Source organism: Phacochoerus africanus, chromosome 5, assembly GCF_016906955.1.
Source record: "Phacochoerus africanus isolate WHEZ1 chromosome 5, ROS_Pafr_v1, whole genome shotgun sequence".
NCBI classification, from domain to species: Eukaryota; Metazoa; Chordata; class Mammalia; order Artiodactyla; family Suidae; genus Phacochoerus; species Phacochoerus africanus.
In genome coordinates, this window is record NC_062548.1 from 48,069,917 (window position 1) to 48,083,329 (window position 13,413).

The 13,413-nt window shown below is 51.2% G+C and overlaps 1 protein-coding gene across 2 annotated transcripts in view; it reads right to left on the bottom strand.

Moving 5' to 3' along the window:
* The window catches only part of FBLN7 (fibulin 7), a 51,945-nt gene that overhangs the window by 20,151 nt on the left and 18,381 nt on the right, over positions 1–13,413 (bottom strand). For both annotated transcript variants that reach the window (XM_047781185.1, XM_047781187.1), the window contains exons 2-3: positions 9,781–9,940; positions 3,086–3,256 (exon numbers count right to left, since the gene is read on the bottom strand). In XM_047781185.1, the coding sequence (XP_047637141.1) occupies positions 3,086–3,256; positions 9,781–9,940 (331 nt within the window). The remainder of the gene's footprint in view (positions 1–3,085; positions 3,257–9,780; positions 9,941–13,413) is intronic.

The following is a 13,413-nucleotide window of genomic DNA, read 5'->3' on the forward strand; positions in this document are numbered from 1 at the left end:
TCCAAGCAGTTGGCTTGGATATAGGGGGACGGGCAAATATTTTCAGTGACACGGACATTGTGGGTCTTGAAATAAATTCCATGTAAGAAGATGTCTTCCCCACTGCAGTCACAGGCCCAGGAACTACAAGACTCCTGATGAGGAAAATCAAGCAGACGAGCAGTGGCTGCTGACAGGACTCTGGGGTGGCTTTGAGCGGGGGAGGGGAGCACTGGATTGTCGACATCCAGCCCATGTCCTGCCCGTGTACTACTTCTCCCTCTTGACAGACTCGGACGACCTCCGCTTTGAGGCTGTTGCTGAAAACAGCATCCATTAATCAAAGTGATTCCTGCTGAGACCGGAAGGATCAGCACAGGCACACAGGCATTGCCTGCCCACTTGAGGAGGTCACATCCAGCAGGGGGTTGGGCAGCTGGGTCATGACACAAGAGTGTTTTTGTTCTTTCCCCACCAGCGGGTGAAGCCTATGCCCAGTTTCCCCTGAAACTGTACGATGAAAAATAACCATCTAAGATCTTGGTGTGGACTGGCTGCCACCTCGTTCCCTGAGTCAGTTTTTCTCAGGTTGTGAAGTAAATGTGGCTCTGGCAGAAGTCCAGGGTGAGCTGCGCCACATAGTCCTCTGGCACAAGGTCAGGAAAGAAGGACCCGTCGACAGGAAGGAGGCCGGGGGGGTGGGGGTGGGGTGGGGCTGGAGGGCAGAGAAAGAACCCATGGAGGCGAATCTGGAATGAGCTGCAAAGTTCGAGGTGGAGGATGAGGAGGAATGCCATGTAGGACAATGACAAAGGCCAGCAGACTTGCTGGCCACACTTGACAGTGGTCTTCCAGGGAAAGTGACCTCCATGTCTCTGGAAAAGGGTCTGCTCCATGAGACAGGGTGCCCTGAACTTTGTCAGGGCCGGCTCAGCCTTCCCAAAACATTGGCGCAGGTGAAGGTGAGCGTGCCCAGGTATGTCTTACCTGGCCAGGGTGACACAGGCCTGGTCAGGACATGCCCCACTGCTGGCTTACAGCTGGCAGGGCTTCTGATTGGTTAGGGCCCGAATGCATCAGCACTTCAAAATGGTCAGTATCTTCTCTGCTTCGGGCAATGGTGAGAATCAGTAAAGTCATGTTTCTCAGAATTCAGTTAATGTCAGAATCACGTGACAAATGCAAATTTCCCATGTCTCATCCGCAAAGATCTCACCTGTCTCAGTAGGCCTGTTGAGGTCTCAGAGCCTGTGTTTTACAGGCTTTCTGGGTGACTCTGGAGCCCCTGAAAGTTTGGGAACCACAGCACACAGGCCACCATCCAGCAGGACTCTGTTTTCCATTAAGGGAGTCCTTTGAGGCGCTAATCCGTAACTAATGTGCGCAAGTTCAAGGGGGCAGCTGGCAGACACGCCCGGGGTCCTCTGGGAAGGTGTCCTGGTCAGCTGCTAAGATAGAGTGGGGGCTGCTTTAGGTCCAATTTTGTCAAGCAATGACACATTCCTTTGCTCAAGCCACTTCTGATGACCATATTCCTGGGCATCCGGTACTTCTTACCAACCTGCCTAAATATGCATTCTTTCAGCTCTCTCCTCCTACAAACCCATCTTTTCATTGAAACCACAGGATGCTCACTGTGAATGCATATCACCACCAAGGGCCAAATATTTGGAGAAGACCTGAGCAAGAAGGGAAAGCTGGCACATAGGTAAAATGTGCTTCTGCCCATGGCGCTGCCAGGGAGAGCCTGGGCTGGTGTCACCCTTGTGAAGAGCAGCTGGCAACACCTGGTCCAAAGGAAGTGAATATGCCATCAACTGGCCCCCAACTCCAGCCCCAGATCCATAGCCCTGAGACAAAGAAGGGGGATCAGCTCTGTTTGTGGTGATGGGGAGTAGACTGCCCCCTGGGGGTCCATAACAGATGCATGGACAGGTGAGATGCAGGTACACCTCTTGGAAGAGGATGCGGTCACCAGAGGCACCCGAGTGCTCAGAGAAAGAAATCAACTAGGGTCTGTAACTCAATCTGTGAGTCAAAAATACAGACCCCCCAAAGCAATGACAAGGAAATGTTGTGGTCCTGTCTCTGCTGCCATCGCTTAAGATGCTCAGCCTGATGGAGATCTTTCAGGGTCAAGGGTAAATCCGGATACTGGCATTGCCCCCAGGGTATTTGCAGGGCACATGGCTTGAAGTCCTGGCTGGTACTGACATCAGCCTTCTAACCACGGTTCTTCTCAGGAGATGGGACCCCGAAGTCCAGGTCCACAAATGTGGTTTCAGTTGCCTCTCATGTTGAGCCACGCTCGTCTTACGGATGGCATATTTTCTGACATTCCTCTATGTTTTTTCAAGCTATTTATGCATCCCAAGTCTTCTCCACGTTGCTCTTCACAACTTACTAATTTCTGTAATATTTGCATTTTCCCTTCAACACTTGGGCTAAAATCATGGACATTCTGCCCCAGCAGACATCTCATGAATCCTGTTCTGAAAATGACTGGTATTTTGACCACAGACTTTTGAAATGCCAACAAACATGTGTGCCATGTCTGATATTCCGCTACACCAAGAAAGAAGTATTTGCAAGCTTAGCACAGAGAGAGGCTTTTTCAAGCCTCCTTCTCATCCCAGTGGTCTCTCTGTGAAGCCTGTCTACATCAAGTCCCAAAGGAGTCGCAAAGGACACCTGAGAAATTCCCTCCACCCTACAGATCACCAAGACCCTAGCAAACAAACTGCAGCCCCAGAACAAAGCAACCCAAAGAAGGAACAGTCCCCCTACAGTACCTCCTCTTTGCCCCTCCCCCAACCCAGAAGCCTTTTTGCCCCAACTCTGGGGTCGGAGGGTATGGTATGAATCCCCTCAGCATGTCCCCCAGCTGTGTGGCTTTGGACAAGTTCCTTCACCTCTCCGTGCCTCAATTTCCTCAGATGCAAAACAAGACTAAATCATTGGGAGGGTCTGGCGAGGGTTTACATAGATGGAGTCCAGCCCAGGCCAGGTGTGGAGGTTGAGGAAGGAACGGTGGGGAATCCAGCAGAAAGTATCCCACAGAACGACCCTTCCCATCTGGCAGGCCCCAGGGAAGACAGGACCCTACCTCTGCAGCGGGGCTGCTCCCCTGTCCAGGTACCATTGGGAAGACACGCCAGACTGCTGGGCCCGATGAGCCGGAAGCCGGGGTTGCAGGTAAAATGGACTTCGTGATCCACGAAGTACTTGCTCCCAAACTTTCTGCCATCCGGAGGGGCGCTCAGAGCAGGGCAGGAAACTGTAAGGAGAAAAGAAAGATCCACAGCCATTTAAACATCACTCCTGATTACCAGGCTTCTCATCTTCACTGCTCTGGGCTGTGCACTGGGCTGGACATTTCAAAGGCTTATTAATTTTTTTCAAAAAGTCACTGACTTGTACACTTTTAATTATTTATTATTATTATTATTATTTTGTCTTTTTAGGACCTTACCCGTAGCATATGGAGGTTCCCAGGCTAGGGGTCTAATCAGAGCTGTAGCCACTGGCCTACACCACAGCCACAGCAACAAGATCCTTGACCCACTGAGGGAGGCCAGGGATTGAACCCATAACCTCATAGTTCCTAGTCGAATTTGTTTCCACTGCACGGTGATGGAAACTCTTATTTATTTGTTTTTAATAGTGCTTTTTGGGTGTGCATTTTGTTTGTTTTGGCTGCAGCATGCAGTGGCTTGATGTGGGAATCTCAGTTCCCAGATCAGGGATTGAACCCAGGCTGCAGCAGTAAAAGTACCAAGTCCTAGCCACTAGACCACCAGGGAACTCCATGGATATTTTTTTAGTTTAGTTTAGTTTAGTTTAGTTTAGTTTAGTTTTAAACCCCTCCCCTCTCCCTCAACCCCCACCAGAATGGAACATACCTCCTGGGGGGTGGGGGCAGTAGAAGCATGCCTCACCAGGGCTGGACATTCTGTTTTATTTTATTATTATTATTTTTTTTAAACTTGCTTTTTAGGACCACACTATCAGCATATGGAGGTTTCCAGGCTGGGGGTCGAATCAGAGCTGCAGCTGCCAGCCTACACCACAGCCACAGCAATGCCAGATCCAAGCCGCGTCTGCAACCTACACCACAGCTCATGGCAATGCCAGATCCTTAACCCACTGAGCAAGGCCAGGGATCAAACCTGCGTCCTCATGGATACTAGCCGGGTTGCTTTCCATTGAGCCACAGTGGGAACTCCCAGAACTGGACATTTTAAATGCCACATGTCATCAGATATTTCCGGGCATGTGCAAAATGAGGAGACTGCAGCTCAGAGACACTGAGCATCATCTGCAGGGCCTGGGGAGGGTGGGAGCTGGAATACCCACTCTGGGCCCATTCTCTCTCTCTCTGAACCCCAGCCATTTCCTGAACAGGCCGAGATCGATCCCACCTCCAAGCCTTGCCTTTTGCCCTTCTCTCTGCCTGGAATGTTCTTTCCCCAGAACGGCTCATCCCTGGCTGCTTCTCACTTGTCAGGTCTTGGCTCAAATGCCCACCACCTCCCAGAGTGTTCTTTGACCACCATGCTCAGCTAAAAGCTCCCTCATGAGCTCAGTTTGCTTCCCTCCAGCATTTGTAACTGTTGGTGTTATCTTATTGTTTGCACATTTGCTGTCAGTCTTCTTCCTCAGAGTTCAGCTCCAGAGGTCAGGGACCTCAGCCAGCCGCCTGTCCCCGCTGTTTCCCAGGCACCAGCTCAGGGTCTGGCACATAGAGAGTGCCCAGTAAATAATCCTTTTTTAAAATTTCTTTTAATTTTGTTTGGTCTCGCCCATGGCATGTAGAAGTTCCTGGGCCAGGGATCGAACCCATGCCACAGCAGTGACCCAAGCCACAGAATTGACAATTCCAGATCCTTAACCACTAGGCCATCAGGGAACTCCCAATAATTCTTGACCCAGTGAATGAATAAAAAATTCTTTACTGCATTCTTACTACCTGCCAGGAACCATATTAGGAGTTTGAGATGATTGGGGAATAAAACACAAAATCCAGCTCCCAGGAAGCCCACTGCTAGCAGGGGAGACACTCGATAAGCAAGGTCCACAGGGCAGATGGCAGAGTGTGACAAGAGGTGACAAGTGTTATGTAGGAGAGAGAGTAGGGAATAATGCTGGGGACGCCAGAGGAGGGGCACAATCTGGGTATGGCAGTTGGGGGAGGCCTCCCTGGGGCAGAGGGGTGAAGACGATAAGGCATCACCATGCAGATATCTGGGGAAGGCAAAGGGAACAAGTCCGTGCAAAGGCCCCAAGGTGGGTGTGTTCTTGGCAGGTCTGGGGGATGTTCAGACCACTGAGGCTGCAGTGGGGCAGACGAGGGGGACAGTAGTTGGGGATAAAGCCATAGAGGTGACAGGGAGTGAGAGACAGCAGTATCACACAGGGCATCCCAAAGGAAAGAAAAAGCCTCGTGAGAGGGGGCTCTTGGAGGGTCTGAGGAGAGGCAGGAAGTGTCTGACCTGAAGGTGAACAGTGTCACTCAGGCTGCAGCCTGAATGTACTTTGTCCAGTGCGAGAGAGGACAGTGAGGGAGGCCTAGGCCAGGGTGGGAGGAGGGAGCCAGCAGACAGGGCTTGAATCCTGGCTGTGCTGTGAAGGCAGAACCACCTGGAGTTTCTGAAGGACTGGTGTAGGCTGGAGACAGGTGGGAGATGCTCTCTATTCCTCCTTCACCTGCAGCCTCCACAGGATGCCCACCGCCACCCCTGCCCCACTCCACATGGTCCATGCTTGTCTAAAGGGAGAGTGCCCCCAGTTGAGACGGGCTGGATTTGGATTTAACTGAGCTGGAAACTCAATTTTAAAGTAAGGTCCAATGGAGTTCCCATCGTGGCGCAGTGGTTAACGAATCCGACTAGGAACCATGAGCTTGCGGGTTCAATCCCTGGCCTTGCTCAGTGGGTTAAGGATCCAGCATTGCCGTGAGCTATGGTGTAGGTTGCAGACGCGGCTCAGATCCTGCGTTGCTGTGGCTGTGGTATAGGCCGGTGGCTACAGCTCCGATTCAACCCCTAGCCTGGGAACCTCCATATGCCACAGGAGCGGCCCTAGAAAAGGCAAAAATACAAAAAAAAAAAAGTAAGTTCCAAGTATTGTTTGTAAAAATACTTTTGGGGTTTTAGGCCAATGAAGAGGAAGCTGTTGCTCCAGCTGTGTAGGTTGTGGTGTGTGATGGAGAATTGCCCAGCATCCACCTCGAGGGGAGCATCTGCCCACACACTGCTCTGGAAGTTTCTGCCACATATAGAAGTTCCCAGCCACAACAATGCAGGATCCCACCCATGTCTGCAACCTACACCACAGCTCATGTCAACGAGGGATCTTTAATCCACTGAGTGAAGCCAGGGATCGAACCCACATCCTCATGGATACCAGTTGGGTTCTTAACCCTCTAAGCCACAATGAATTCCTGAGGAAGAGAAATCTTTAAAACCCTCAAAACAGAAAACCTACCAGCTGGAGCATTTCCACCCAGCTTGATAAAAATCATTGGGCTTAATGAATTGATGCAGATTAATTAAAAATCAACTTGGGGAGTTCCCACTGTGGCTCGGCAGTAACAAACCCTTCTAGTATCCATGAGGACGCGGGTTTGATCGCTGGCCTCGCTCAGTGGGTTAAGAATCCCATGTTGCTCTGAGCTGTGGTGTAAGTCGCAGACACAGCTCAGAACCTGAGTTACTGTAGCTGTGGTATAGACGGGCAGCTACAGCTCTGATTCCACTCCTAGCCTGGGAACTTCATAGGCTTCGGGTGCGGCCCTAAAAACAAACAAACAAACCCAACTTGCAAGTCTTTCCCAAATGGGAGCCCAAGGTTTCTGTTGGGTGAAAAGATGTGCCCCTTGGCTGGTTTATTTCATCCTGATCCCATCTTGGTGCGTGTACAGGACCCCAGGGAAGCTGCCGGTACCTTGCCAAAGGATGGTAATACATAAGAGTAAGCTCAGCAGTGAAGCAGTCCTGGCAGTCTGGGAACGTGATTGGAATGAGGCTGCTGAGATAGGCCGTAAAGCTGATGGGTTGATGCACCCAGGAAATAAAGGCAGGGAAAGTAGGAGGGAGATACTTAAAACCCAAGCCAGAAAGAAGGCCAAGGAGTCTCCAGGACTAGAAATTATTCTCCCAGCAGATGCCCTTTAAAAAAAAGGAGCTGGGGGTGGGGGGGGGGGAGATGATTTTCCGACTACCTGCAGTACCATCTGGGGCAAGCTTCTGGCTTTCCCCAGCCGCAGGTGTGGCATCACCCTCCCCTGGAATGCGGACCTGACACGAACCTCCTGCACCATATCTAATACACACAGAAAGAGAAGGCATGATGGCAATTCTTTCTTTCTTTTCTTTTCCAGCCATGCCTGCAGTGCATGGAAGTTCCCAGACCAGGGATCAAACCTGGAGCCTTAGCAATGACAATACTGAATCCTTGGTCGCTAGGCCACCAGGGAACTCAGGTGGCAATTCTTTAAAAAGAGAATTGGAGCGTTCCCACTGCAGCTCAGTGGGTTAAGAACCCGGTGTAGTGTCCGTGAGGATGCAGGTTGGCTCCCTGGCCTTGCTCAGTGGGTTAAGGATTCCATGTGGCTGTGGTGTAGGCTGGCAGCTGCAGCTGCGATTCAACCCCTAGCCTGGGAACTTCCATATGCTACAGGTGTGGCTGTAAAAAGAAAAATTAAAAAAAAAAAAAAAAGAAGAAGAAGAGGTAAAAAGAGTATTGGTTATTCTAAAAAATCTTGCATGGTTCAGGGTAGAGAGACCTTGGATCTGGTGACAAGAAGATTAGTAATTTAACAACAACTGCCCTCCTGTCTGTACAGGGCCCTCTAACATGGGCAGGGCAATGGTGGAAATAATTGCCTGTAGGTTCTTCTTGGAAGCTCCCAGCAACCACAGGCACTCCCATCCCATGAAACTCCCAGTGACCGCAGGAGCTCTGATCCCATGAAAACAGAAAGGATCTGTGCGGTTGAGCCTCTAGCAGAAAACAAAATCATCAGAGCTAGGACCCGCTACTGCTACTGCTCACTCACTTCCCTGGGCCTCGGTTTCCTGATATACAGCAGAAAGGAAGGAGCTCTGCTTGCATCTCTGAGGAGCTCTGATGAGGCCCAGGGTAGGCCGGGGCCTCTTGGCACCTTGGAAAGTGTGAGGAGTTTGGCGGCAGGTCTAATTCTGCACCAGTGGAGCCAAGGAAAACAGGCGTCGACTCAGGCCTGTGGAGACTCTGGATTTGCTACCATGGATTTGCTCTGAGAAGGTAGGAAACCCAACCCAGGAAACTTCATCTCACACCACAAAGAAGGCCCTTGATAAATGAGTCTTTTTTTTTTTTTTAAGGGCTGCACCTGCAGTACATGAAGGCCTTCCCCCCAGGGCTAGGGGTCGAATCGGAGCTATAGCTGCTGCCCTACACCACAGCCACAGCAACACCAGATCTGAGTCTCATCTATGACCCGCGCCACAGCTCATGGCAATGCTGGACTGTCAACCCACCAAGGGAGCCAGGGATCCAACCCGCATCCTCATGAATACTAGTCGGTACCATTTCCGCTGAGCCACAAGGGGAACTCCCAAATGCATCTTAAGTGAGTAAATGACATCAGATATTCCATAGGCTCCTGACTTAGAACAAACATACAACTGTCTCCCTGACCTCCATCACCCTGAGGAAAGGCCGGAGGAAATCCAGCGACCTATCCCTGGGCGTTGACTGCGTGGAATCTGTTACTGGGACAACCAGGAAACACCCAGTGTCTGTTAGGGTCCTACCCCTGGGCGAAAGGGTCTGGGGAGCCCGCTGTAACCTCACCAGACGGATGGGACTTGCCCTCAGCAGCCCCTCCACCTTACCCACTGGCACTAACAGGAGACTCGTGGAGAACTAATTTTCATGTCTGAAAAAGGGAAGCCAATGTTGGTTCATGGGCTGTACCAGGTGGGCCACGCGGGTGCAGCATGTTGATGGTGGTGAGGCCATGAGTGTTTGGGGAGCGTGCTTTTCATTCAGTTTTTCTATTAACTTAAAACTGCTCTGGGAGTTCCCTTCGTGGCTCAGCGGTTAATGAGCCCAAGTAGGATCCACAAGGATGTAGGTTTGATCCCTGGCCTTGCTCAGTGGGTTAAGGATCTGGCATTGCTGTGGCTGTGGTGTAGGCCAGTGGCTACAGCTCCAATTTGACCCCTAGCCTGGGAACTTCCATATGCCATAGGCACAGCCCTAAAATGACAAAAGGCAAACAAAAACAAAAACCTGCTCTGAAAAATAGTCTATTAAGTTTTTTTAAAAAGTGGAACCAAATAGGGTCTATCTGAGTGGGGCGGGGATGGGAGAAGCAGCTCAGGCTCTGAAAGTGCTGCCTTTTGACAATTCTCTGGGGATGCTATGTGAGAACTGCTGAGCCTGGAATGAAAAGGTCCAAGAGGAAATGGAGGAAGAGAGTCTTTTTTTTGGCCACCCGGAGGAATATGGAGTTTCCCCAGCCAGGGATCAGAACCGAGCAGTTTGTAGCTGCGGCAACACCAGATCCTTTAACCACTGTGTCGGGCTAGGGCTCGAACCTGCGTCCTGGCATTGTAGACACTGCCAATCCTGTTGCACCACAGTGGGAACTCCAACAAGAGCCTTCTTAACACACTCACCTCGAACCCTGGACCATCCAGCCATAGACTCCCTGGGAAAAGCCTGGGAGTCAACCCACTGTGAGCCTCCGCCATGGGGCAGATGAGAAAGGGTGGGGACCCTGGAGCCCCGGGGGGTGACTTGGGGACCCACCTGGGGGCGTGTCTGGATTCGCTCTGTTCACGGAGGTTTGCAGCGCCGCCAGCCGGCTCTTCATGTGGCGGACGCCCTCAGCGAAGCGTGTCTCCTGGCCCTTCAGCAGCTGCTGCAGCTGGCGGATGGCATTGAGGAGCTGCTGTTTGTTGAGACAGTTCTGGGGAGAGAAGAAAAGCACCATCACCGCCACCAGCAGGGGGGATAGTTCAGTCCCACCCTCGCTGTGGGCTTCTAGGGGTCACCCGGCCCCCGGCTCCAAATGTCCTAGAGATTCACTGAGCACAGTGCAGATGGCCAGGCGTTCCAACACCTGTGGGGTTAGGTCAAGACAGGGCGGCCCCGAATGTGCATAGCAGAGCCCTGGTTCACCCTGAAATGAAAACAAAATCCCCGTTTTCAGACTGAAGGGCAGAAGTGATGACTCTAAATGACTGAGTGGCGTAACAGTTATCTGAACGAAACAGTTCTACACCAAAGACACCCCCTAATCCTCCACCCTAAGTTAATTCTCCCTTGGACATTTTCTTTCTTTTTTCTTTTTTCCTTTTTTGGCCACTGTGTGCAGCAGCTTGATCTGGGATCTCAGTATCCAGACCGGGGATTGAACCCGGGCCGCAGAGTGAAAGTGCCAAATCCTAACCACTAGATCACCAAGGAACTCCCCTCTCTTGGACATTTTTAACAGCAGGTGGAGGATAAAACATAAAACAGGCAAAACAGGAATGCCATTGCTTCCTATACTTTCAAAAAGGTAACAGGGCAAATGAGTAAAAGTCAATGCCTTTTCTAAGTCAATGCCTTTTTTTGGGAAAATTTAAAAAAGAGAGAAAGGAGACTTGTGCTTATGATAAAAACTAACTTAGAGCAATACCCAGAACCATGCTTCGTGGTAACAATCTCAGGTGGCTGATTTCAACTGCCTTTGAGAGCTGGGTCATGAACAGGAGGAAGGGAGGGGTGAAGACAGTGGGCGGTGATGGGACCTTGGCCTTGACTCACGTGCGCGTTGTGTGTGACCTCAGCACAGCCCCATCCAACCTGACTCATGTTACCTCCACGGAACAAAGGAGCCCATAGTGATGGTTATCTCTAGGGATAGGTTCAGGGATCATTTTTATTTTATGTCGCACACTTTGTCTTTGTCTCCAATCAGTATTAGTGTGATAATTTAAAAAATTTCTAAAAGGCAGCGGGCGGCTGGGAGGCATGTGGCCTCTGCAGCCTGGGTGGCTTCCAGCCTCGCCAGTGGAGCGCCGCCACCGCGGTGGAAACAGAGCCTCGGCCACTCTCCCGGGAGGCTGCCAGGCCGCTGCACCTTGGAGATTTCACCAAACAGATGACTCACTGGCCTGGCTCAATGGATGCTTTTGACAAAGCTGAATCCCCAGTTGCCCTTGGGGCCTGACTGGGTCTGGCCCCAAAGGCCACTGGGAAGGGAAGCTTTGTTTGTTTTCCTCCTTCTTCTCCCTTTGTGGTCCTTCCCATCTGGGTTCTGGGCACCGGTCAGTGACCTTCTGCAGTCCCCTACCTGCCTGGCAAGGCACAGCCATCCACCCAGATTTCCCACACCCACATCGACCTCCCTTTAAAAAAAAAAAAAGAGTTGAGGGAGTTCCTGTCGTGGCTCAGTGGTTAACTGAGGATGAACCATGAGGCTGGGGGTTTGATCCCTGGCCTTGCTCAGTGGGTTAAGGATCTGGCGTTGCCATGAGCTGTGGTGTAGGTCGCAGACAAAGCTCGGATCTGACGTTGCTGTGGCTGTGGCTGGCAGCTGTAGCTGGCAGCTGTAGCTCTGATTCGACCCTGGCCTAGGAACTTCCATATGCCGCAGTTGCAGCCCTAAAAAAAAGACAAAAGACAAAAGACAAAAAAAAAGTTGCTTTCTGAGAAGTCTTCATGGTTTACATGTGATTCAGACATGTCAAGTTCCACGTAGTTTACAAAGTCATTGGCTACTTCGAAGGGGACTGCCGGCTGGCAGCAGCCCCGTGAAGAAGGCCTGGGACTGTCTCTGTTTCAGAGACAAGATATACAGGCTGAAAGTCAAGGAATGGTCCCAATCCATGTGGCTCAGGGGCAGCACAGCCAGGCTGGGAACTTGCTGACTCCACTCATAGTGTCCCTGCCAAGCCATGCGTGCCCTAGGGGCTGCCTCATGCTGTCTCCTTTCTTCTTCGCAAGGGTTCTGGTGTGATGAATGGTTCTTTATTATTTCTTTATTTTTTTGACACATCTTTGGTATGTGGAAGTTCCCGGGCCAGGGATTGAGCCCATGCCCCAGTGGTGACCCAAGTCACAGCAGTGGCAATGCCAGATCCTTAACTGCTAGGCTGCCAGGGAACTCCACAGTGAATGGTCTTTTTGATCCATCTGCACTAGATTTGGTAAGTCTGCAACCCAAGGCAAATACCCCATAGGCTTGGATTCTTAATTCCCATTCAGAATTCTGTTTGGGGGGCCCGGGCAAAGGGGGCAGGAAGTGAGGTGGAGGAGGCATCCTCCCCAAACTGAGCCAGGCCAGCAGCTGCCTCCCTTATCTACAAGCCAGCCGGGCATGACAGCTGGGAGAGGGCTGTCCCAAGGGACCAGAAGGGCTGGAAGTGTTTTTTTTTTCCCCTTCTTTGACCTCCCCATCGCATATGGATTTCCCAGGCCAGGGATCAGATCTGAGCCGTAGTTATGACCTAACTGGCAACGCCAGATCCTTAACCCACTGTGCCGGGCTGGGATAGAACCTGCGTCCCAGCTCCCAAGATACCACCCATACTGGTATGCCACAGCAGAAACTCCAGAAGGGCTGAGTTTTGAAGTGGGAGACCACAGAGCAGTACCAAGGCCTCTGTTGGGAACCTGGGCGGGTGGGGACATGGGACTCCAGAAAGCACAGACAGAAGGGCAGGGGGAGTGGAGGGAGAGGGGCCTCTGGGCACCCAAGTGAGTAGAACTCCAGCGCTCCTGGGTCCAGGCACCCTGTACCCCTGAGCCCTCCCTACCACCTCCCCCAGCCCCCTCCCCCCTGCACCAGGGACAACAGGCACCAGGGTTTTTCCTCGAAGCGCTCATCACAGGTGAGATGTGCTATCTCTCCAGTCACAATGGAAAACCTTCCAAACCAGCACACTAAGGCCACATCCGGGGGGAAGGGGAGAAAAAGAGTAGTGGGCGGACTTGCTGAGGGACAGTCAGGACACTCACCCTCTCTGCCTCCAACCTCGCTGCATTGATGCTAACAGAACAAAGCGTTAGAAGATCCTTGTGAGCCCGGAAATAAAGCCACACATATATGGTCAATTCATTTACGACAAAGGAGCCAAAAATATACAATGACAAAAGGACAATCTCTTCCATAAGTGGTGCTGGGAAAAACTGAATGGGAACATGCAGAAGAGTGAAACCGGACCCCTCTCTGACACCATCCACAAAATCCACTCAAATTAGGTTAAAGACTTGAACATGAGACCTGAAACCATAAAACTCCTCAAAGAAAAAACATAAGCAGTAAGCTCATTTAGTCTTGGCAATGATTTTTTGGACTTGACACCAAAAGCAAAAATAAACAAGTGAAACTAAATCAAACTGAAAATCTTTTATACAGTGAAGGAAACCATGAGCAAAATGAAAAGGCAGGGG